The 26,916-nt window shown below is 35.9% G+C and overlaps 1 protein-coding gene across 1 annotated transcript in view; it reads left to right on the top strand.

The window, feature by feature from the left end:
• RAPH1 (Ras association (RalGDS/AF-6) and pleckstrin homology domains 1) overlaps positions 1 to 26,916 on the top strand; it is a 143,088-nt gene that overhangs the window by 88,771 nt on the left and 27,401 nt on the right. The window contains 5 exon segments of the mRNA XM_077154782.1: positions 1,709 to 1,783; positions 18,399 to 18,476; positions 18,873 to 19,032; positions 23,789 to 23,910; positions 24,947 to 25,012. Of these exon segments, the coding sequence (XP_077010897.1) occupies positions 1,709 to 1,783; positions 18,399 to 18,476; positions 18,873 to 19,032; positions 23,789 to 23,910; positions 24,947 to 25,012 (501 nt within the window).

Genomic DNA, 26,916 nt, shown 5'->3' with positions numbered 1-26,916 from the left:
TTAATATTTTTTAGTGAAGAAACTTCTATTCAGAGTCTTTAAACAAACACAATTAAATACCATTGCCTCTTACTGATCAGATTATAAATATCTTAGTGAGTTAATATCTGGAAGTTACAAGTTTAATAACTGATTAAGTAAATCTTTGGAAATTTCCTCTTAAAAGCTTAAACTTGACATTAATATTTAGAATTATGTTCACCAATTCATAGTTTGTTTTCCTTGTCTGAAACAGATTCCATTTTTTTGAAAACTGTTCTGTCTGAATATATATAGATACACTACTTATTTGGGGGATCTTTTTCTGAGAAAGCAAGATAAATAGGGGTAGGTTTTCAAGAAATTATTTTCTTTATGTTTAATATAACTGTGTAAGAGTACATTTTTTCCATTACATGTGAGTAGCCAAAAATGAATGGAAGTAAAAGCAATGAAACTTTTAGTTGCCTTTTTAAATTGCCCTTTTCATTCTTCATCCTTCCCAATTTTCTTCTCAATTCTTAACTGATTCTAACTTCAAATAATATTGAATTTACTTACCTAATGCCTTTCTAAATGAGCAAACTAATCTAATAATGAAGTTAGTATTATTTTTTAACATGGTGTTTCTAATCCTGAAGTAGTGTGCTTTTGTGGTCTGTGACAATGTATTTTCTGAGAGAGGGTGCTGCGCTAGTATTTATTCACATAAGTTTCTTTCCAAAAGATTTGTTTGTCAAGAATAATTTGATATATACGTAGGTTTATCAACTATACTATTGTAGAATGTTTGCTACAATTCCATGCAGCTGTGTCATGCATTGTTTTAAATGACAGTTAGTAACTACATTAGCATTAAAAAGAAATACAATTCTGAAACGACTGGCATGTCTGAATTGCATGTATATTTAAACAGCTGCAGTTGTTCTATATGAGATAAATACAATTGCATAAATTTGTCTTATATTACTAAAAAGTCCTTAAGGAGGAAAAATGTAGTTAGGTAGTTTGCTATTCACATCATTTTTAATGAAAATATTTCAATTGAATTAATGTAACCAATTTAAGGAAACAACACTTCTTAATATTTTGTTCAAAATGTTCATTTCCTGTACAAGTCCTTCACTGTGTGAAACACAATTCTATTAGTATACCATCATTCTGATTTAGTGAGCAAATTAAAATTTTACTGAAAACATGTGATGTCCCCTGCTTGAGAGATTTATGGATATTATTCTCTTAGTGTAATTATCATTGAATTGGCCAAAAGTACTTACAGAAGGTTTACAAATTATGTAATTTTTTAAATTCTCACTAGAAAAATGCTGTTTAAAACTATATAGGTCTTGTATAGGCTTGAACAAGAGGAAAGGATATGTTTGATCATTGGTCTTCTTTGACATATTTATTTGTGCTGTGTATATAACACTCATGAACACTGCACTCAGAGGCAAACTGTTTCTGTGAGCTTTTGCAGTGTAGTATCCTTTTTCCCAAAGAATGAGAAACAAGCAAGTGTCTGCTGGGACATGCCTCATAGCCTGTATAGTGTCTTTGCCTCTTTCTTAAAAAAAAAAAAAAAGAAGTTCTTTGTAGACATGTTTTACTTAGTTTAGGAAAAAAATATGAGATAATTACAGAGTCAGTCTTGTTTATATATTTTAAACACATAAAACCTCCACTGACTTCTATTGCCTTTTTTGTTTTTCTCTCTCTTTTTCTGCATAAGCACTCCTATCTGGACAGGGAAACCTCCCTTCTTCTGAGAAACATTGCAGGAAAACCTTCTCATTTGCTGACCAAGGTGATACTTCTTTCCAGCTCCATGTAACTATTGCCTTATAGGTAGAATATAATTTCTGTTTGTTATTGTGCTCTCAGATGATTGTTTTCTTGTTTCAGCATTTTTGTTCTTATTAGAGGTACTTTTCTCTTATTGATAGTGATTATTTGATGATAATAACTATCCGAGAAATATTGAGAGTAGAAAATATTTTCAGTAATTTTTACTATTTTAAATTTTGTACATACCTAACAATGTTCCCTAGTCTGCTACACTTTTTTTTTAGTTTAACAATATGTTGTTCTTTAAAGTCTAAAAAACCATTGTCTTAGTTTTAACTTTTACCTCCGATGATTATTCATAACGTGAGTTTCTTTAGTAAACTTTGCTTTGTTTTCTAATTCTTGTCTGTTTTATCACCATCTTGTTTAAAATATTTACTTATAGAAACAGTTTTAATTTACATTAGCTTAATCAAATTGGAAGAGAAGGCTGCACTTTTAATTTGAATGAGTCTGGCTGGATTTTCCTTGCAATGCTATTTTGTATCACTTTAAAATCTTTTGGTCCTTATCATCCTTAGCCAAGAAATAATAGATAGGGAAGCTGAAAAACTTTCTACCTCTTTTTAAATGATGTCTCGACTTCATTATTTTATTTAAATAATGTTAAATTCAAGAATGTCATACTTGGTTATGGGTTACTTCTGAAGAATATACATAGTAATTATGGGTAATGTTCTAAATTGTTATTATTATTCCAGAGGGTTTTTGGTTGCTGTTAAAATAAAAAAAAATCATTTCTCCCTAACCTTGTAAACTTTTGAAAGAGATAAAGACTAAAAGTAAAATCTTCCCTGAGAAGCAGCTCAAAGAGAAGACCCTTTGACAAAATCAGTAATGAGACTGATTCTCTTGCTTGAGTTTCTCTTTCTCTTTTTTTAATTTTTAGTGATACAACAATGTACAGGCACATACATTTTTTTCTTGTGTTTTTTTAAAACTTTTTTATTTAGGCACATACATTCTTAACATACAAACATCCCATACATGGTATACAATCACTCCAGAAAAAGAAATAAAAAGAAAAAATGAAGAACTCATACTTACCATAGCCTTTACTCCCCCTCTCTTTGACCACTAGTATTTCCATCTATCCGGTATATATATTTTTTAATTTCAACATTTGTTCCCCCTTGTTCTAGTTTGCTAGCTGCCAGAATGCAATATACCGGAGACGGGATGGATTTTAAAAAAGGGGAATTTAATAAGTTGCTAGTTTACAGTTAAGGCCCAGAAAATGTCCAATCAAAGGCATCCAGGGAAAGATACCTTGGTTCAAGAAGGCCAGTGAAGTTCACGGTTTCTTTCTCAAGTGGAAGGGCACATGGCGAACACAGTCAGAGTTCCTCTCTCAGCTGGAAGGACACGTGGTGAACATGGCATCATCTGCTAGCTTTCTCTCCTGGCTTCTGGTTTCATGAAGCTACCAGGAGGCATTTTCCTTCTTCATCTCCAAAGGTTGCTGGCTCATGGACTCTCTGCTTTGTGGTGCTGCTCTCTCTGAATCTCCCATTCTCCAAAATGTCTCCTCTCTTATAGTACTCCAATAAACCAATCAAGACCCACCCAAATGGGTAGAGACATGTTGTCACCTACTCCAATTTAACAACCACTCTTGACTAAATCACATCATCTCCCTGGAGATGTTTGAAACTGTACAGTTTCAAACGTACAGTATTGAATAGGGATTATCTACCTTTATGAAATGGGATTTTGATTAAAACATGGCTTTTCTAGGGGGCATACTTCCTTTCAAACCAGCACACCCCTATTATTTATTTATTTTTACTCCATATATTTTACTCATCTGTCCATATTGTAGATAAAAGGAGCATCAGACACAAGCTTTCACAATCACATAGTCACACTGAGAAAGCGATATCATTATACAGTCATCTTCAAGAAACATGGCTACTGGAACACAGCTCTATAGTTTCTTGCACTTTCCTCTAGACTAATACACCTTAATCTAAAAAGGGGATGTATATAAAAAAAATGCATAAGAATAACCTCCAGGATAACCTCTCAACTTTGTTTGAAATCTCTCAGCCACTGACACTTTATTTTGTCTCATATCTCTCTTCTCCTTTTTAGTCAAGAAGGTTTTCTCAATTCCTTCATGCTTAGTCCCAGCTCATCCTAGGAATTCTTTACCACGTTGTCATGGAGGTTTATACCCCTGGGAGTCATGTCCCATGTAGAGAGTGAGAGGGTGGTGAGTTTGCTTGCTGTGTTGGCTGAGAGAGAGAGAGGCCACATTTTTTTTGAGCAACAAAAGAGGTTCTCTGAGGGTGACTCTTAGGCCTAATTTTAAGTAGGCTTAGTCTCTCCTTTGCAGGGATAAGTTTCATAGGACCCAACCCCAAGAATGAGGGCTTGGCTTATTGATTTGGTTGTCCCTACTGCTTGCAGCAATATTAGGAATTCTCCAAATGGGGAAGTTGAATTTTCCCCCTTTCTCACCATTCCCCTAAGGGGACTTTGCAAATACTTTTTTATTCACTGTTCAAATCACTCTGGGATTTATCAGGGCATTACCCTGGACAAACCTACAAAATCTCTTGCCCTATTCAAGGTTCCACGTATTTATGGTATTCAGTGAAACTGTCCATTTAAGTTATATTAGGAAATGCACTGGTCAAAATATAAATTTTGTACAAAATAAGCGTTTTTTGCTTTAGTCTCACACATAAGTTAAAGTTTTAAAATATGAAAGACCATCTATTTTCAACACCCTGTAATATTGACATTCCTTGGTTCTTCCTCACGCAAGAACATTTTTTTATTTGTACATTTAGTTACTATTATTGTATACTCTAGGCATTCCTAGATTATACCATCTCAGTCTTTATCTATCTTTACTTCTGGTTTATTTGTGCCCTCAGCTCTCCTCCCTCTATCATTCTCATATTCAGCTCCATTCGATGTACTAACATTATTGTGCTATAATCAGGTAGTATTGTGCTTTCCATTTCTGAATTTTTACAATCAGTCCCGTTGCACAATCTGTATCCCTTCAGCTCCAATTACCCAATATCACCATATTTCTATCTCCTGATGGTCTCTGTTCTTAACTGAAATTCTCCAAGTTCATTCATTAATGTTAGTTCATATCAGTGAGACCATACAGTATTTGTCCTTTTGTTTCTGACTAATTTCACTCAGCATACTATCCTCAGAGTCCATCCATGTTGTTATATGCTTCATGACTTTATTCTGTCTTACAGCTGCATAGCATTCCATCATATATATACACCACAGCTTGTTTAGCCGCTCATCTATTAATGGACATTTGGACTGATTCCATTTCTTGGCAATTGTAAATAATGCTGCTATAAACTTTGGTGTGCAAATGTCTGTGTCTTTGCCCTCATGTACTCTGAATGATACCTAGCAATGGTATTGTTGTATCATATGGCAATTCTATGCTTAGCTTCCTGAGAACCTGCCAAACTGCCTTCCACAGCTGTTTCACCATTTTACAGTCTCACCAACAGTGGATATGTGTGCCTCTTTCTCCACATATTCTCCAGTACTTGTCATTTCCTGTTTTATTGATGATGGCCATTCTAGTGGTTGTGAGATGATGTCTCATTGTGGTTTTGATTTGCATTTCCTTAATAGCCAGGGGAGTTGAACATCTTTTCATGTGCCTTTTAGCTATTTGTATTTCCTCTTCTGAGAAGTGTTTGTTCATGTCTTTTGCCCATTTTGTAATTGGGTTGTTTGTCTTTTTTGTTATTGAATTGAGTTCCTCTTTTTAACTAGGAATGGAATTAGAAGCTTAAAAATCAGGAAAGTATTAAACTCTAAGCAAGTTTTTAGCCTTGTAGCTATGTACCTTATGAACCCAGCAAAGTTATCTTGCCTTTTCCTCAGCTCTCCTCTCTTCTCTGTTTACTGTCTCTTTGTCTACAGTCCACATGCAGCTTTGAGTAAATGAAGAGCTGGTCTAGATCAGATCTCTTTTCCTGAGGGCACCATACTTCCAGATAGTTCTTAGGCATTTCCTGGAAGATTACCATCTTACCATCATCTCAGATCCCACAGTCTCTAGCTTCCTTATTCTCTTGGGGCTCCACAATTTATATCCATCTTCTCTTTTGGGTGTTTCTGTTTTTGTTCAGGATGCTGCCATTCTCCCAACTACCCAGACTGCTTCTTACCATCCTTTGGTGCCTTTCTTCTTCTAACTTATTATGTCAAATCTGTATGTCACTGTAGCCTGACTACAGTGTCTTTGAAGTTCACGTGCCCATTTCATTTCCATTTACACTACCCTAATATAGGCTCTTACCTCTTAGTGGAACTACTACAGTTGTCTCTTTTTTCTTGCCATTAACCTCCTCTAGTCTGTCTGTTTTGTACACTGCTGTCAGATTACAGTGACCATTTTACCATCTCTCTTGTTTATTTATTCAGTAAAGTTATTGAGCCATGTACTGTGCCAGGTACTGGAATACAACACTTGTGTAAGGTGGACGTATTTTTCACCTTCATAAACTCACAGACAACTTATGAAGATAAATAATAAACATTAACAAACAAACTAAAAAAATTCTAAGTCACATTAAGTGCTATGAAGTAGACAAGGAATTCAGAATTCGTGGGAGAGGGTTAGGGGTACATTTAATTAAGATGGTAAGATCAGAAAGGCCCTTAAGGCATTTAAGATAAAACCTGAAGGATAAAAAGATGCCAGTCTGGAAGTGGAGGGGCAGCGTTGCATTTAGATGGACTGAGGGAAGAAAAAGATTGGCCTTATAGTTAAGAAGCTACAAAAAGACCATGTTGCTGGAGCCACCATAGTTGTCTGAAGATTTGAGTGTCTCTCAGGCTGTCTTAGTAGTGCTAATGTCAGTATCCTCTGTACCACAGCAGTTGGCTATTTTGAAGCTAAAATAAGGATACTCTTGGTACATACCACCTTTGTGACAGTCTGGATCCCCTTACTCAAAGAGCATCATGCCCCCTTTACTGTCACCTCCCCTAATATGTCTGATGAAAGCATTAGAGACCTTGCTTCCTGAAACTAGGACAATGTAACCACTTAGTAGTTAGTACACGATAGAATGAACATAGTAGTTCTGTGCTTGGGCCAAATCAGCAAAAGGAATATCTTACATCACTGATCCAGTTGTCACTGTACCATTGTTAATGAAATAAATGTCCCGTATCCAGTTCTGAGCCAAGGGAGCGTCTTCAAAAACAGTTCCAACTGGTTTCTTCTAGGAGTTGGTAGCAGTGATGCAAAGGATCACATTTCCAAAATGGGAACAGTGGGCAAAGATTACATTGCTGATTCGGTGCCTGTTCATCTTTTATTTTTTTTAACCTTTTTATTTTATTGTACAATATAACATTCATACAAAGAAAATAAAGAAAAAAGCAACCGTTTTCATAGCACTCTTCAACGAGTAGCCACAGGACAAATCCCAGAGTTTATTCTGGGGTACCATACCATCATCTCTGGCCAACTGTTTTTTGTTTTATGTTTTTGTTTTTTTTTACATAATTTTTTATTTAAGAAAACAAGCAAATACACTTAGAATCACCAAAAATGGAAATCTTATTTAGCTTAACTATAGGCATATTTAAATAAAGTATCCATATTATTAGTATAAAGCCTGTGTTTATGCAGTTTCATAAGCCAATTTAAAATTAAGGCAACAAGGAAAAAATCTGCATATTTGGATAGCAAAGGTCTTAAATTCTAAGTATTAAAAACTGATACCATTTGGTCAGCTGTCAAAACTGTGAATGGTCTCAAAATATCAAGTAGAAAGTTCTTACAAATATCTTCATTGCTATAGTAATGACCTGTGTTACTAAATAATTTCCTTATTTCAGTAAAATATGAAGATACAAATCTTTTTACAATTAGCATATGGAAATCTTAACTACCTGTAATGAATATCTTGGTTAGCTTATCCATAGGATGCCCTTTAATCTTGGAGTACCATTCTAAAGGCCTTCCTTCACATTCGATCTTATCTAATATAACGCTTTTTTTGGTCACTCTTTGCTCCTTTAACCTTCTGTATTATTTTCTTTCCCATAGGATTTATCATTGGCATTATAATTACACATCTAATCTGTGAAAAAGACTAGATCCTAAAGAAACTGCTAACTACTGTTTAGTTCCTTAATTTCAGTCAGATATGTTTTAAACTCACAAAGCCTTTATAATTTCTTAGTGAAGGAATTAAATTAGCCAACCTCTCAGCAACTGTAACTCTTTCTCTAATTATTCTAATTTTTACACCAAAGAGAGTGTACTAACACTTTGTCACCACAGCATTGACTTTCATTTAATTGCAAGATCTTTACCTAGTGTTTGTTCTTTATGTAAATTTTTTTTTTTTTATTAACGGAAAGAAAAAAAAAAAAGAAATTAACACAACATTTAGAAATCATACCATTCTACATATGCACTCAGTAATTCTTAACATCATCACATAGATGCATGATCATTGTTTCTTAGTACATTTGCACCGGTTTAGAGGAACTAGCAACACAACAGAAAAAGATATAAAAGTAGTAGTAATAGTAAAAAACAACAACAACAAACAAACCAACAAGCAAACAAAAACAAAAAAAACCCTATAGCTCAGATGCAGCTTCATTCAGTATTTTAACATGATTACTTTACAATTAGGTATTATTGTGCTGTCCATTTTTGAGTTTTTGTATCTAGTCCTGTTGCACAGTCTGTATCCCTTCAGCTTCAATTACCCATTGTCTTACCCTGTTTCTAACTCCTGCTGAACTCTGTTACCAATGACATATTTCAAGTTTATTCTCGAATGTCCGTTCACATCAGTGGGACCATACAGTATTTGTCCTTTAGTTTTTGGCTGGATTCACTCAGCATAATATTCTCTAGGTCCATCCATGTTATTACATGGTTCATAAGTTTATCTTGTCTTAAAGCTGCATAATATTCCATCGTATGTATATACCACAGTTTGTTTAGCCACTCTTCTGTTGATGGAGATTTTGGCTGTTTCCATCTCTTTGCAATTGTAAATAACGCTGCTATAAACATTGGTGTGCAAATGTCCGTTTGTGTCTTTGCCCTTAAGTCCTTTGAGTAGATACCTAGCAATGGTATTGCTGGGTCGTATGGCAATTCTATATTCAGCTTTTTGAGGAACCGCCAAACTGCCTTCCACAGTGGTTGCACCCTTTGACATTCCCACCAACAGTGGATAAGTGTGCCTCTTTGTCCGCATCCTCTCCAGCACTTGTCATTTTCTGTTTTGTTGATAATGGCCATTCTGGTGGGTGTGAGATGATATCTCATTGTGGTTTTGATTTGCATTTCTCTAATGGCCAGGGACATTGAGCATCTCTTCATGTGCCTCTTGGCCATCCGTATTTCTTCTTCTGGTAGGTGTCTGTTTAAGTCTTTTTCCCATTTTGTAATTGGGTTGGCTGTCTTTTTGTTGTTGAGTTGAATAATCTCTTTATAAATTCTGGATACTAGACCTTTATCTGATATGTCGTTTCCAAATATTGTCTCCCATTGTGTAGGCTGTCTTTCTACTTTCTGGATGAAGTTCTCTGATGCACAAAAGTGTTTAATTTTGAGGAGCTCCCATTTATTTATTTCCTTCTTCAGTGTTCTTGCTTTAGGTTTAAGGTCCATAAAACCACCTCCAATTGTAAGATTCATAAGATATCTCCCAACATTTTCCTCTAACTGTTTTATGGTCTTAGACCTAATGTTTAGATCTTTGATCCATTTTGAGTTAACTTTTGTATAGGGTGTGAGAGATGAGTCTTCTTTCATTCTTTTGCATATGGATATCCAGTTCTCTAGGCACCATTTATTGAAGAGACTGTTCTGTCCCAGGTGAGTTGGCTTGACTGCCTTATCAAAGATCAAATGTCCATAGATGAGGGGGTCTATATCTGAGCACTCTATTCGATTCCATTGGTCGATATATCTATCTTTATGCCAATACCATGCTGTTTTGACCACTGTGGCTTCATAATATGCCTTAAAGTCAGGCAGCGCGAGACCTCCAGCTTCGTTTTTTTTCCTCAAGATGTTTTTAGCAATTCGGGGTACCCTGCCCTTCCAGATAAATTTGCTTATTGGTTTTTCTATTTCTGAAAAATAAGTTGTTGGGATTTTGATTGGTATTGCATTGAATCTGTAAATCAATTTAGGTAGGATTGACATCTTAACTATATTTAGTCTTCCAATCCATGAACACGGTATGCCCTTCCATCTATTTAGGTCTTCTGTGATTTCTTTTAACAGTTTTTTGTAGTTTTCTTTATATAGGTTTTTTGTCTCTTTGGTTAAATTTATTCCTAGGTATTTTATTCTTTTAGTTGTGATTGTAAATGGGATTCGTTTCTTGATTTCCGCCTCAGCTTGTTCATTACTAGTGTATAGAAAAGCTACAGATTTTTGAATGTTGATCTTGTAGCCTGCTACTTTGCTGTACTCATTTATTAGCTCTAGTAATTTTGTTGTGGATTTTTCTGGGTTTTCTACATATAGTATCATATCGTCTGCAAACAGTGATAGTTTTACTTCTTCCTTTCCAATTTTGATGCCTTGTATTTCTTTTTCTTGCCTAATTGCTCTGACTAGAGCTTCCAACACAATGTTGAATAATAGTGGTGGTAGTGGACATCCTTGTCTTGTTCCTGATCTTAGGGGGAAAGTTTTCAATTTTTCCCCATTGAGGATGATATTAGCTGTGGGTTTTTCATATATTCCCTCTATCATTTTAAGGAAGTTCCCTTGTATTCCTATCTTTTGAAGTGTTTTCAGCAGGAAAGGATGTTGAATCTTGTCAAATGCCTTCTCTGCATCAATTGAGATGATCATGTGATTTTTCTGCTTTGATTTGTTGATATGGTGTATTACATTAATTGATTTTCTTATGTTGAACCATCCTTGCATACCTGGGATGAATCCTACTTGGTCATGATGTATAATTCTTTTAATGTGTTGTTGGATACGATTTGCTAGAATTTTATTGAGGATTTTTGCATCTATATTCATTAGAGAGATTGGTCTGTAGTTTTCTTATTTTGTAATATCTTTGCCTGGTTTTGGTATGAGGGTGATGTTGGCTTCATAGAATGAATTAGGTAGTTTTCCCTCCACTTCGATTATGTTGAAGAGTTTGAGGAGAATTGGTGCTAATTCTTTCTGGAACGTTTGGTAGAATTCACATGTGAAGCCGTCTGGTCCTGGACTTTTCTTTTTAGGGAGCTTTTGAATAACTAATTCAATCTCTTTACTTGTGATTGGTTTGTTGAGGTCGTCTATTTCTTCTTGAGTCAAAGTTGGTTGTTCATGTCTTTCCAGGAACCTGTCCATTTCTTCTAAATTGTTGTATTTATTAGCGTAAAGTTGTTCATAGTATCCTGTTATTACCTCCTTTATTTCTGTGAGATCAGTAGTTATGTCTCCTCTTTCATTTCTAATCTTATTTATTTGCATCCTCTCTCTTCTTCTTTTTGTCAATCTTGCTAAGGGCCCATCAATCTTGTTGATTTTCTCATAGAACCAACTTCTGGTCTTATTGATTTTCTCTATTGTTTTCATGTTTTCAATTTCATTTATTTCTGCTCTAATCTTTGTTATTTCTTTCCTTTTGCTTGCTTTGGGATTAGTTTGCTGTTCTTTCTCCAGTTCTTCCAAGTGGACAGTTAATTCCTGCATTTTTGCCTTTTCTTCTTTTCTGATAAAGGCATTTAGGGCAATAAATTTCCCTCTTAGCACTGCCTTTGCTGCGTCCCATAAGTTTTGATATGTTGTGTCTTCATTTTCATTTGCCTCTAGGTATTTACTAATTTCTCTTGCAATTTCTTCTTTGAGCCACTTGTTGTTTAAGAGTGTGTTGTTGAGCCTCCATGTATTTATGAATTTTCTGGCACTCTGCCTATTATTGATTTCCAACTTCATTCCTTTATGATCCGAGAAAGTGTTGTGTATGATTTCAATCTTTTTAAATTTGTTAAGACTTGCTTTGTGACCCAGCATATGGTCTATCTTTGAGAATGATCCATGAGCACTTGAGAAAAAGGTGTATCCTGCTGTTGTGGGATGTAATGTCCTATAAATGTCTGTTAAGTCAAGTTCATTTATAGTAATATTCAGGTTCTCTATTTCTTTATTGATCCTCTGTGTAGATGTTCTGTCCATTGATGAGAGTGGTGAATTGAAGTCTCCAACTGTTATGGTATATGTGTCTATTTCCCTCTTCAGTGTTTGCAGTGTATTCCTCACGTATTTTGGGGCATTCTGGTTCGGTGCGTAAATATTTATGATTGTTATGTCTTCTTGCTTAATTGTTCCTTTTAATAGTATATAGTGTCCTTCTTTGTCTCTTTTAACTGTTTTACATTTGAAGTCTAATTTGTTAGATATTAGTATAGCCACTCCTGCTCTTTTCTGGTTGTTGTTTGCATGAAATATCTTTTCCCAACCTTTCACTTTCAACCTATATTTATCTTTGGGTCTAAGATGTGTTTCCTGTAGACAGCATATAGAAGGATCCTGTTTTTTAATCCATTCTGCCAGTCTATGTCTTTTAATTGGGGAATTCAGTCCATTGACATTTAGAGTTATTACTGTTTGTATAATATTTTCCTCTACCATTTTGCCTTTTGTATTATATATATCATATCTGACTTTCCTTCTTTCTACACTTTTCTCCATGTCTCTCTCTTCTGTCTTTTCGTATCTGACTCTAGTGCTCCCTTTAGTATTTCTTGCAGAGCTGGTCTCTTGGTCACAAATTCTCTTAGTGACTTTTTGTCTGAGAATGTTTTAATTTCTCCCTCATTTTTGAAGGACAATTTTGCTGGATATAGGAGTCTTGGCTGGCAGTTTTTCTCTTTTAGTAACTTAAATATATCATCCCTCTGTCTTCTAGCTTCCATGGTTTCTGCTGAGAAATCGACACATAGTCTTATTGGGTTTCCTTGTAAGTGACGGATTGTTTTTCTCTCGCTGCCTTCAAGATCCTCTCTTTCTCTTTGACCTCTGACATTCTAACTAGTAAGTGTCTTGGGGAACGCCTATTTGTGTCTAATCTCTTTGCTGTGCGCTGCACTTCTTGGATCTGTAATTTTAAGTCTTTCATAAGAGTTGGGAAATTTTCAGTGATAATTTCTTCCATTAGTTTTTCTCCTCCTTTTCCCTTCTCTTCTCCTTCTGGGATACCCACTACACGTATATTTGTGCGGTTCATATTGTCCTTGAGTTCCCTGATACCTTGTTCAAATTTTTCCATTCTTTTCCGGATAGTTTCTGTTTCTTTTTGGAATTCAGATGTTTCATCCTCCAAATCACTAATTCTATCTTCTGTTTCTTTAAATCTGTCATTGTAGGTATCCATTGTTTTTTACATCTTTTCTACTTTATCTTTCACTTCCATAAGTTCTGTGATTTGTTTTTTCAGTTTTTCTATTTCTTCTTTATGTTCAGCCCATGTCTTCTTCATGTCCTCCCTCAATTTATCGATTTCGTTTTTGAAGAGGTTTTCCATTTCTGTTCGTATATTCAGCATTAGTTGTTTCCGCTCCTGTATCTCATTTGAACTATTGGTTTCTTCGTTTGACTGGGCCATATGTTCAATTTTCTGAGCGTGATCCGTTATCTTCTGCTGGCGTCTGGGCATTTAGTCAGATTTCCCCGCGTGTTTGACCCCACAGGTTGAAAGATTTTTCTGTGCAATCTCTGGGTTCTGTTCTTTCTATCCTGCCCAGTAGGTGGCACTCGTGGCACACGCCTGTCTGTGGGTTCCACCAGCGAAAGTTGCTGTGGGTCCCTCAACTCTGGAAAACTCTCGCCGTAGGGGAGGTTCGGCAGCCGAAGCGTCTTGGAAGAATGCCAGCCGGCCCGGGGTTCCAAATGCGGGGAGGGTCACCGGCCGTCGCAACACAGGAGAGCGTCCGGCCAAATTAGCCAGTCGGCCCGGGGCACCAAGCGTGGCGGGAGGGCGCCAGCTGTCACAGCCCGGGAGAGTGCACTGTTCCCAGCCGACAGGGGAGTCACGTGTTTGGAAGGGATCCCCCGGTCACTGTTCTCCGCAGTCTGGGGATTTCCGACCCAACTATCTCAGTTGTTCCGGGGGGCCTCGTGTGGTGGGGGCACCAGCCGCCGCGGCCTAAGGGGACCGCCTGTCCAATTCTACCAGCTGGCCCGGGAAGGTGGAAGGGAGGGACTCCGGTCGCTTGCCGTCCCACCCAGGAAAGCCCGTGCCCCTTGGTGATCTCACCGGAGCTGGTTCTCCCAGATAGTCAGCCGTTCCAGGATGGGGTACGCTGTCCCTTTGATCTCCCTCGTGGCTCCGGGAGCTGCTCTGTATTATCTCCACTCCCCCAGTAGCTGTTCTGGAGGAGGAAAGGTGAGGGCCGCAAGGCTGTCGAGGCTGGTGGCGGAGGAGCACGGTGAAGGTGGGGGAAGAGGGCACCGTGGTGGTTGGAGAGCAGCCGGAGCAGGAGGGGGAGGAGGGGGGAGAAGGAGGGCGGGCGGCTCGGCTGCTGCGGGGCGTGGGCGCCGTGCGGCGGGCCGGCGGAGAAAGAGAGGGGAGAAGGAGGGCGGGCGGCTCGGCTGCTGCGGGGCGTGGGCGCCGAGCGGCGGGCCGGCGGAGAAAGAGAGGGGAGAAGGAGGGCGGGCGGCTCGGCTGCCGCGGGGCGTGGGCGCCGCGCGGCGGGCGGGCGGAGAAAGAGAGGGGAGAAGGAGGGCGGGCGGCTCGGCTGCTGCGGGGCGTGGGCGCCGCGCGGCGGGCCGGCGGAGAAAGCTCTTTATGTAAATTTGAGGAGACTTGACATTTGATGATTCTTGATAGCTACAAAGGAGTTTTTCAGGTAGAAAGTAGATTATCTCTTTCTCTTTTAAGAGAAGGAGTAGGAGAGAAGAGTATATGTTTGAGGGATCTTTTATGTTTTAGGATGGGAGAGTGACAGTCAAAAGATACTGGGCAGAAGACTCAAAACCCTGAGTTGCCTGCTTTAACAACTACAACAAAAAGTGGACCTGAGACAGATAAAGCTTTGTCTGTTATAAACTTGGGCTGCAGTCACTGAACACAGGTTTGCATTGACTTTATAAAGAAATTATTGGATGTTGGTTTGGTTTGCTAAAGCTGCCAGAATGCAATATACCAAAAATGGGTTGGCTTTTTCGATGGGAATTTATTAGATTTCAAACTTATAGTTCTAAAGCCATGAAAATATCCAAATTAAGGCATCAAGAGGAAGATTCCTTCTCCAAGGAAAGGCTGCTGGCTTCCGGGGTTCCTCTGTCACATGAGAAGGCAAATGGCTGGCGTCTGCTGACTCTTCTGTTCAGGTTTCTGCTCTATACAAACTCTCTCTGAAGTTTCTCGGGGTCTCTCAACTTTCTGAGGAAGAAAGCTTATTATCTTCAGGGAGCATAAAATACCATGAATCTTGCAACTTGATATAAATATTTTCATTTCCAGTTTTGCTGCAGTGATAACTTATACTTTGAAACTTAGGAATATCTAGATCAGTTCTGTTTCTTCAAAAAGCTATCAAGGAGCTAAAGAGGAATAAACTTTAAAAATTTACCTAGGTTGAAATTTTTAAAATAGCTTTTAAATTTGAACTTGATAAAGTTTTTATACAGAGTGATATATACAGTTATTAAAGAGTAGCATTATGATGAAATAGAGTAGCTGAGTTTGGATTTGTAAAAATTGCTCCTACTTAGCTACTTAATGTTTTTATTGATGATTAAGAAGTTAATTGGTTTAATGCATATTAATTCTTGCAAGTGTCTCTATTTAATCCTCTCTTCCATTAAATCAGCTTTTTTCTTTTTAACCTGTAGAGCAGAAACAGATCTGTGAGTTTTAAGTTAATCCTATAATTAAATGACAGTAATGTCAACTTTTCAAGATAGCACTGATTGTGTTCTATTGGACTTGGCAAATAATATTATACTAAAACAAAAGGGAATATGAAAATACTGTTTTTGTGTTTATAATTAATATCAGAATATAATATTTAGGTTATTTTCTTATTTCTTTAAATGTGTTTTAAGGACATCTTCTAACATTAGCAGGTTTGTTATATAAAATAATCTGGCCTTCTAAAAGTTTATGTTTGTATTCCAAATACACAAGGCATTCATGCTACATAACAGTTTTTCCTCATTAGACTTTTGAGATTTAAATTTACTTTTCAGATACATGAAATGAATCTTTAAAATTTTTCCTATCTGGAATAGCCATTCATGAAAATACAAGGATGTGGCAAATGAGTCATTAAGAACATAAGGTCATTTATCCCATTGAGAAAACACTCATAAAACTTTATGCTTGCTTTAGTTTCCTGGCTGCTAAAACAAATACTATCCAATGGGGTGGCTTAATAACAAAAATCTGTTGGCCCACAGATTGACTCACAGTTTTAGAGTTTAGAAAGCTTGCTTCCTCCCAAGGTTGGTATCTTCTAGGTGGTGGGCAATCATTGAGGTCCCTTGGCTTCTCTATTGCATGTCAATGTACATGGCAAGGTCTTCTCTTTTCTCCTCCATGTTCCACTGACCTTAGCCTCTGGCTGTTCCTCGTGGCTTCTCTCTCTCTCTGTCTGATTTTCACTCTGCTTATGAAGTGTTCCAGTAATGTGAATTAAAGCCTAAACTGAATTGGTTGGGTCACACTGTAATTGAAGTAACATCTTGAAGAGAGTTCACTTACAATTAGTCCACCCCCACCAAAATGCACACCAAGAATGTCCAATTGGGTTACATGCAATCTGCCATATTGCTTTTTCTTAAAAAAAAAAAGTCAATATCTAATTTCATAAAAACCATTGGAAAGTTCTAGTATTAAAAATTCCTTTTTAGAGTAGTGCTATACTAGTCAAAAGCACATATAGGGTTTGATACTTGAACTAATGATTTTTTCTCTAAGTCTCAGAATTCTAGAAACTTGAGTTTTAATGACAGTAGTTTAGTTTTCTCACTTTAGAGCCTGCTTAAAAAAGAAAAATATTAATCTTCTGTTTAAAATACTTAATCAACCAGCTTCATAATTCTGTTATTTGTTTCTTTGAATAAAGGAATAGTGGGAAAATTGGATGATTTAATCTTTAAGGAATATATCTATGATAGTATATGAATCAAGTCTTATTTTACCCCTCTCCATTGTTAAACTGTTTGGTTCTCTGCCTAATTGAATTTACAGATAGTATTTCAAGATTTTGGTCATTATGTTAATTCAATGGCTCTTTTTATTGGAAGCGATTGGATTTCTGGGAGACAACCCATTGCCTTTCCTACCCACTGTTTTCATCTCTGTTCAACAGAGTAGTAAATACTAAGCTTGAACTAGGTGAAGACAGCCTAGAGTAGAAAATGGAAAGAGAAGCAGTTTATAAACAAGGAAGCTAATAGAATTGGGAGCAGAGCAGTGAATAAATCCTAAGTGATTCGAGTTGTTTTTTTTTTTGCCCTGAAAGCTTTAGCTTTTTAAGTGAAGAAAAATAACACATAGATTGAGTTTCTTAGTTACAATCTGGAGAGGACAAAATTTGGCTGATGTAACTAGCTTTTTCTCTCTCTTTTTAAAAGTCTTATGTTAAATAAAGAAATATGAAGATGGCATTTTATATTTTTCTTAGATATTTTCCAGAGTAATCAGAGGCTTAAAAATAGAAAATATCTGTTAAAGCAATAGTTATCTTACGTGAGTTTTTGTTTTTCAATTGGAGATTAACGCCACAGTGTATTATGGCCTATTCCCAGAAGTTACAAGTAAGTACCAGTATTATAATACTAAATGTTATTTTAGGAAAAAGAATAGACGTAGTTTAAATATATTTCAGTTTTGGTTAATTTTAAGTTTTCTGAAGTAGCATTTACTGGAAATTAAATAATTATAGTCAGTATTTGATAATCTTATCAATGAACAAATTTCAGTTTACTGACATGAAATATTTTATTGTGAATTTTCCAAAGCAGGGTGGAAGCAGCCCCCTCTATTTGAATTGGTATAATGACAACATAACTGCATTTTTAAAAAGTGTTTTTATTAATGTTGTTTTGGCTGTAGATATTTTTAGATGATACATTTTCAGTCTAACAGAACAGAAATTAATATGCAAAAGATTACCCATTTGTAGAAGAGAGTATAAATTCAGAGTTGAGGGCTTATGCAGGTGTAGCAAATTAGTGAATTCACAAATGGTCATTGTGCATTCATTTCTCCTACCCCAGAACTGAAATTCATCTGCTTCAGTTTGACAGAATTGAACTCATTATTTAATTTACCAAATCACAGTTTTGTTTTTTTATCTCTAGAATATAGACTCTAGTGTTATTATAAGAAGATATCCAGGAAACTAACCCACTGCCTTTATCAAAAAAATATTCCTTTTTTATTACAGTATATCTGCTTTGAATTCGTGAAATTATTTTTAAATGTGCTTTATAAAAGTGTGTGAGTTATACTCTTAATGAAATTCAATTCTAGGAATATCCTTAAACATTCCTAAAGATGAAAAGTTTTCAAATATTATCATCATCTTAGCATTAGTTTACCTGAAATGTTTTCCGTTCACAGGAAGAACAGGCAGCAAAATTGAAAGCTGAGAAGATCAGAGTTGCCCTAGAGAAAATTAAAGAGGCACAAGTGAAAAAGGTGATATGTGGGATTTTTCCTATTTTAGGATTTTTATCAGTTTTCCAGGCTTAGTTTTCATATGTAGTGTTTTTTGTCGGTAATATGCATTATAAAAGAAATGACATTCCTGTAATTTCTAAATTCTCTTAAAAGAACAATGCAAAGTAGCCTTACTGTTATAATCTTACCTATTATAGTAAAAAATGTAAAGCTTTAAATTTATTTAGTTATGTCATTTGACATCCAAATCTTTAGCATATCTTACTTGTATAATAAAGTCATTTATATTTTTATTTTATCTAACTTTAATATAATAAAGGGCATTAGTGAGAACATTATTTGATATTGGAAGAAATCTTTTTCTAGAATGCCTGTATTTTTGTTTGTGTCTGATTTCCTTTTTACCTGTTACAGCTGGTGATTAGAGTCCACATGTCTGATGACAGTTCTAAAACAATGATGGTGGATGAGAGGCAGACTGTGAGACAAGTTCTGGATAATCTGATGGACAAATCCCACTGTGGTTACAGTTTAGACTGGTCACTGGTAGAAACCATCACTGAATTACAAATGGGTTAGTAATAATATCGCCTTAATTCCTTTTTTTTTTTTTTTTGGTATGGGCAGGCTCCAGGTATCAAACCTGGGTCTCTGGCATGGCAGGTGAGAATTCTGCCACTGAGCCACCATTGCACTGCCATTTAATTACTTTATTTATTTATTTATTTTTAACTTTTTTTTATTGTATAGTATAACATACGTATAAAGCAAAGGAATAAAAAAGCAATAGTTTTCAAAATGCTCTTCAACAAGTAGAAATTTTACAGACTTATTTTTCATATGTAGTATTTTTTGTCAATAAAATACATTATAAAAGAAATAACATTCTGGTTATTTCTAAATTCTCTTAAAAGAGCAATGCAAAGTAGCCTTACTGTTATAATCTTATCTATTATAACAGATCTGGACAGATCCCAGAGCTTGTCATGGGCTGCCATATGATCCTCTCATATGGTCAGTTTATTTGGACACCATAATTATGTGGAATTTTGAACAGGGTGTGAGAGCTTGTTGGTTTGAATAGGTTAGTGTGATGCCCTGATATATCCCAGAGTAATTTGGGCATGTAATAAGAAAGTATTTGCAAAGTACCCTTGGGGACCTGGGGAATAAGGAGGAAATATTCAACTTCCCCATCTGGGGAATTTCTGATATTCTTGCAAGCAGTAGGGATAGCAATTTCAATACACTGAGCCTTCATTTTGGGGGGGTTGCCTCCAGAAAGCTTATTTCTAAAAAGGAGAAGCTAAGCCTGCTGATAATTATGCCTAAGAGTCACCCCTGGACAGTCTCTTATTCCTCAGATGTGACTTCTCTCTCTAAGCCAACTTGGTAGGTGAACTCGTTTCCCTCCCCCACTACATGGGACATGACTCCCAGGGGTGTAAATCTCCCTAGCAATATTGTCCCGACTCCTGGGGATGAGCTGGGACTCGGGATCATGAGAAGGAGAAAGACTTCTTGACCGAAAGAGGGATGAGATAAATTAGACAAAATAAAGTCTCAGTGGCTGAGAGATTTCAAACAGTCGAGAGGTTATCCTGGGGGTTATTCTCACACATTATACAGATGTCCTTTTTTAGTTAATGGTATATTGGAGTGGCTAGTGTTGAACTGTGTTCCAGTAACCATGATTTTTGAAGAAGACTGTATAATTATGTAGCTTTTACAGTGTGATCATGTGATTGTGAAAACCTTGTATCTGATCCTCTTTTTACCCAGGATATGGACAGATAAGTGAATAATAATATAATAATAATAAGGATAAACAAATAAATAAATAATACAGAGAGATAAAAGGTAAAAATTGGGTAGATTGAAATATTGTGATTCACTGAGAGGGGACAGTAAAGGGTATGGGATGTATGAGTTCTTTCTTTTTCTTTTTATTTTTCTGGAGTGATGCAAGTATTCTAAACATGATCATGGTGAAGAATACACAGGTACGTGATATTGTGAGCCATTGGTTATATATTATGGTTGGACGGTACATGTGTGGATATTTCTCAATAAAAAAAAACAAAAAAAACCTTCGAAAAAAATACCATCAAATAACTGCACAGATCCTCATAGTTAAAAGAGGCCATTATATTTATTTGCATTTGTCCTGAAGAGTTTATACTGGCATTTGACTTTAAGGAGAAAATAAGGAATGTATTTCTTACTATTAGCAAGTTTTACTGTATCTCACTTTCCTATACTTTATTTTGAATTTAATGCTTTTTAAAAAAGTTTCCATTTTGTAATATTCTGTGATTAAAGAAACCTTGAAATATTTTTAAGCTTTATTTAATCAGCAATTAGTTTCCACTTGCTAGTTTATTTTTTAAAGCATAAATGTTTGCATTGCCTTAACTACCTGTTAACATCTTTAAATATTTCACAGTGATTTCCAGAGAAATAAAAAATTTTTTTAGCCCTTTTCTTCCAGAAAAAGAACATAACACAACCCTCAAAACTGAACCATGAGGTTTTAAAAGTTTATTAACTATTATAAAAATGTATTCTAATAATACTCATCTACAGCTGCTCTTAGAGAACTTGGAGGATTTGAGGTCATAGATGTAGCATCATGATACACAGAAAATATTTGGGTGCAAATTGTTGGGATATTTCAATGGCAGTAACATAAAGATACATTCATATAATATTTCTCTTTCATCTTTTATACTATTGATCATAGTTTCTTAAGTAACTATTATGTAATCAGATCAAACATGTAGACTGTAAGCTCCCATCTATGGCACTGTGCTTTGACTATGAGGTTCATTCACTGTCATTGAGTGAATAAAGAAAGGTAGGTTGTAAATTATCTTAAGTTAGTTATGCTGCTGTTATTTTTCACTCATAGACCTTTTGGGATGTAGTTTTCCCAATTGTAGTAAATTGTAAAGACCAGATTCAAATTTAGGCAGTCTGCTTGTAAAGTCAGTGTTCTTAATCAGGATATTGTACTGCTTTTTTGCAGTAAGTAGTCTCATGCCATAGGTTCATGTCATAGAATGGAAACTGGAAGAGTTCTTGGGTTGAAAACCCAGTGTGTTTGGTATCTCTGTGAGAGAGAACAGGAAAGCCACAGGGTGGCTTGTGGACTGAGAAGGGAGAACCCAAAAATAGCCCACAGATATTTACTAAGAAGTGCAGAAATTCAATTTGAGAACAACGGCTAACAAAGGAAGGATTTTGCTTTTTCCTGTTGTAAGGCCTAAAAAGCTGGATTAGTTTGAGCCCTATGAACTCATCAAACCCATCTACCAGGGCCACCTTCCAAGACAGGGCCCCATACTAAAAGAAGCTGCTGGGAATGGAATTACAATTGAACAGGATAAAGATAAAGGAAAGCGAAAGTCCAGATTAGATTGGAGAAGAGGAATAGAGCAAGAAAATCACAGAAATGGGGAGAGGCAAAATTCAAAAAGTACTTGCTTGAGTATTTTCTAAAACTGAACAAAAGATTTAAGAATCCTTATATTCAAGAAGCATGTGGATCCCAAGCAAAAACTGTCTATACCAAACAATGAAAAGCAGCCATAGAAAAGATATATACCTACAAAGGAATGCTGGTATAATAGAAATTAGAAGACAGAGATAGAGTATTATCTGGATATTGAGAGAAATTTGTCAGTTATAAGCCTGGAATTTTATACTTCAAAAACTATTTTTTGGGTGGTGCAATGGTGGCACAGTGGCAAAATTCTCGCCTGCTGTGCCGAAAGCTGGGTTTGATTCCTGGAGCTTGCCTGTGCCAAAAAAAAAACAACAAAAAACAACTATCTTTCAAGAACAAGGGTAAAATAAGACATTTTCAGACTAATAAAAATTCAGTTTATGACTGAAAGGACTTCTGTAGGACAGACTCTAAGAAGAAGAAGCAAAGATGCCAGATTGAAAGTTGAGTTTGGGCCTCGGGGTGAGGGTCTAGTTGATCAGGGTAGAGCTGAGGGTCCTTGTTTTATTTGAGTGGGAAGTGAAAGAAATTGATTAACTTTGGACTTTATTCTTTTAGCAGCTATCCTAGCTTCTGAACTAGTATATGGAACAAATAAATTCAGTCCGAAAAAGAAGACAATAAAAGAAGGAAAACATAGGAAAGAAAAGGAGGGAAAGAGGAAAAGAGGGAGGGAGAAAGTGAAAGCGAAAAAAGAAGGACCAACTAAGGGCCCAAAATAAGGTGGGGGAAACAATTACAATAAATGTAAATTATTCAATTAAATGTTAAAGATTATTAGAAAGGATGAATAAGCAGAATGCAGCTATTTTCTGTTTACAAAAGACGCCTAAAATCTAGAGACACTAAAAGGTTGAACGTAAAAGGAATGGGAAAAGCCACTAACCAAAGAAAGTTGATGTGACTCTGTTAATATCAGATAAAATAACTTTTAGGCCAAATGCCTTACTAGACTTAAAGAGGCCCACATTCTCATAATTAGAAAATTCATTTCACAGGCAGATACTCTAAATTTTAACTAATAATAACATTAATATAATGTAAAGCAGAAGTTGGGAGAACTATCAGGAGAAGTTCACAATTTTCAGTAAACAATATATTAAAAAAGCAGACAGAAAAAGGATATAAAACATTTAGGAGATAGCTTAAAAGCTTGACCTAACAGATATGTTTAGGACTGGATCTAATAGAGAATGCATATTCTTTTCAAGTAGAAATGGAGTATTTCCAAAAAATGATTCAAATATAAGATCATAAAGCAACTCGAAGAAAATTTCAAGGAATCAATATACAGAACATGTTGGGGACATATATTTTCAATATGTAGGCATGTTCTTTGATTTCTAATTTGGAAATTTCTTAGAAAACACATCTGTGTTTAAAATTGGACAGATTCATGGGTCAAAGAAGAAATCAAGTACTGAATACATAAAAAAAAATTATGAAATGCAACTAAAGAGTTTGGGGGGGGTTGCTTGTTTGTTTTTAAGGGTGGAATGGGAAAAAGCTGAAGAATGACTTACTGAGAGTTAGAAAACCTAAATTCTAGTCATAATTCTTGCTTGGTTGAGTCACTTATAACCACTAGGGCATGTTTCCTTATTTGAAAAATGAGAAAAGACCATATAATCTTTAACAGCCAAGGACTGTAGTGTCAGTTAAAATTCAGTGGTTCTAATGTGAATTAATTCACAAGGTTTCATGTCTTTGATGATAATCAAAATCTTTCTTGTGGTTTGGTTTTCTGCCTCCTAAAATCTGAAGTAAAATAGTGCAATTCTGATGAGCACTAACAAAATATTGATATTTTATTTTGGGGCAGAGAGAATCTTTGAAGACCATGAAAACTTGGTTGAAAATCTTCTTAATTGGACAAGAGATAGCCAAAACAAGCTTATATTTATGGAGCGTATAGAAAAATATGCACTTTTCAAAAACCCACAGGTAAGACTGAATGACTTACAGAGGTTAAAAAAATGTTAAATGTTTATCTTTTATTTTATTACTGCTAAGCTAATAGGGTAAAAATTCAGACTGGCAACCATGTGGTGACAGTAGTAATGTGGATGCCAAGCCCCATGGAAGCATCCACTACTTTTGATATAGAAGATTTACCAGGGCCTGGGTGTCAATGCCTCAAAAAGAGGCTAACCTACTAGGCCCGCAGAGCAAGATGGGGAAATTCCTGGTGGAAGCAGACATAGCTCCAGGGAGCCACCAGGTTTCTCTTATCTGTAATCTAGAGATATAGGAAACTCAGCTGTTCATTTGCCGAGTCCCTCCTCCATCAAAGAAAAGAAATTACTGTATTTAAATTTCTCTACCTCAGACTTTTATGCAATTGACACTTTTTTTATTATTAAAAAAAACCCAGTTATCTTGATTATAAATGGTTCCACATTCTAAAATATGTTACCTTGATTTCCTTGGCCTCTTTGTTTATTCCAAAATAATGTTTAGGTTAATATTTCCCAGTATACAGATATTTTGCAAAAATCAGTGTGTGTGTGTGTGTAAGAACCCAACAATTAAAAGGGAAGGAAAAAGCAGCAGTGTTAAAGGTACTGACTAACTATCTTTCAGGTTGCTTAATCATGCCACATCTTTTCTGAATATCTGGCAGTGTCAGACCAGTGGGCAATTGCAAAAAAAAAAAGTGTATAAGGCTAATAATTTGAATTCTGATTTCAGGTTGAATCAAGCAATTGAGATTATGATGCTCTTAGAGAATATCACCTAAGGATTTGGGGTGGGGCTGTTTATGGAATAACTCATGACACATGAGAGGTAAAGAAGCGCTCTGTATTAAGCATTTTAGTGATGATGCCCCCACACAGAATACACATTTTCAAATGGGTACTCCCCATTGTATACAGGCAGAAATTGACACACAATTGCTCTGTTTCTAGAAAAAATATCTTGTGTCAAAGGAATTGCAAAGTGAGTTTATCTTTTAACTTTCATTTATTCCTTTTTCCAGAATTATCTTCTGGGGAAAAAGAAAACAGCTGAGATGGCAGACAGAAACAAGGAAGTGCTGCTAGAGGTATGCACTTCCCCTTTACCTTCATATTTAAACATGAAAATATTAAACACCTTTTTAAAGTCATGTATGTCAGTGTTCTTTATTTGTACTTATAACTGTAACCAAAATAAATATATCTTTGATGACATGAGGAGAGAATTCACTTTGTAAATGTGTTGGGCCACTGAAGGGTCTTTTTAAAAACTATTCTTTTGCCAAGCAATATTCCAGAGGACTGAAATGAGTAAAGAGCTTTTAGGGGCTGCCAAGTGGGAGAGAAGGCTTATTATTAGTTAACAAAGGATGTTATTATGGTGTTTTATCTACTTGCCAAGAGAGAAATAAATTTGAATATAATTATCAGTTAACAAAATATTTCAAGCCTTAAACTTAAAAAGCTCAAAATTTTAAATTCATTATGATCATAAATTTTAAAAGTATATATCCTTGTTTTGAAGAATAATAAAACAAATTTAGACATAACTGAATTTTTGACTTTCTGGGTTTTGCTGATTTCAAAGAACTAAAATCAAAGAAGTTAGTATGTTTAAAAATCTGAAGTTAGCAACAAGGCAATTAAGAAAGATCAGCACTGAGGTTTTAGTGATACTAGCTACAATTTAGTATAAGTCCTTTATAATTCTTCATTTTTCTATACTTGGAGAGAGGAAAATTAATTTTAGGCTCAAAAGCATCCCATGTTGGTAATGTGGGACATGACTCTCAGGCATAAGCCTGGTTCAGACAATGGGAACATGATTCCCAGAGATGAAGCTGGCCCTGTGGGATTGGTTAACTAATGGAGGGGAAAGAATAGAGTTTCAATGGCTTAGAGATTTCAAATTGAATCAAGAGATCATTCTGAAGTTACTCTTAATGCAAGTTTCACCCAGATCTTGCAAACTGCCGCAGTATAGCAAGCCCCAACCATGTTCCTGGAAACTCTAAAGGATACCCTGAATTCTTTAAAAGTTTTACATACTAAATTTGTTTTTCAGAGACTTAAAGCCTCCAGATTGTTCCAATGCCAGGAAAGCTCTGAAATCCAGAAGTACTGGTCTCTCCAAGAATAACAAACCAGTTTCATCCCTCTGCCCCATAATATCAGTGCCCCTTTTGTTAGCTGTCCATAACATTATCTCTTTGCTTTATTATCACATCAGCCAGTGTGCCTGTATGCCTTTACACTTTGAGAATGATGAGCCAGCCCTGATGATCCTGTAAAGACCAAGGACTGGCTCTGTGGTTGTATTGACTATTTCAGTTACTGAAGCAGTGCATGAAGAGTCAGCACTCTGAGCATAATTTCATCAGAGAGAAGAAAGGAAATGAGGTGGAAAAGAATAATAAATCTCGAAAAGAATCTTTTGCAAAGGATTAGATCTGACATTTGAGTGAAGAAGGAAGTACTATTGGGGAGTGAACAAACAGGAGAACGTCTGAAAATTCAAGGGAAGGCAGACTAGATGCCACATTGCAAAAAGCTTGGAGAATTGGTTATTAATTTGCAGCATCCTGAAAAAGATAAACACATTAATAGATTATAGGAAGACTTTGCTCAGAGCAGGAATAATAATACCCTAGGTAAAGTCTGAAAACTGGGTACCTGCAGAAAAGAGGACTCGGGCTATATAAGATAGCTTTCTTTTTGCTGAAAGGAAAGGGCAAATGATTTTTCTTTTCTTGAAAAGCAAAGGAAAATAGAACTAAAGAATAATTATGTTTCTGTCCATAGCACATCAAACAAATAAAAATGTTCAGCTGTCAAAAGACACATCAGAGTCAGGTTTGCAGACTACAGCATTTTATTTTGGACACCACAGTTTTACTGCAGCAAAGGAAGCCATATCACTTGGAAGAATGGAAGTAGCTTTGGGGTTCTAGGGATGGCAAATAATTTTTATAGGCATAAAATCCTTCTTGAC

This window comes from Tamandua tetradactyla, chromosome 3, assembly GCF_023851605.1.
Source record: "Tamandua tetradactyla isolate mTamTet1 chromosome 3, mTamTet1.pri, whole genome shotgun sequence".
Lineage (NCBI taxonomy): Eukaryota > Metazoa > Chordata > Mammalia > Pilosa > Myrmecophagidae > Tamandua > Tamandua tetradactyla.
Note: the sequence above shows the minus strand (reverse complement) of the source record. Positions and strands in the feature narration are given on the sequence as shown.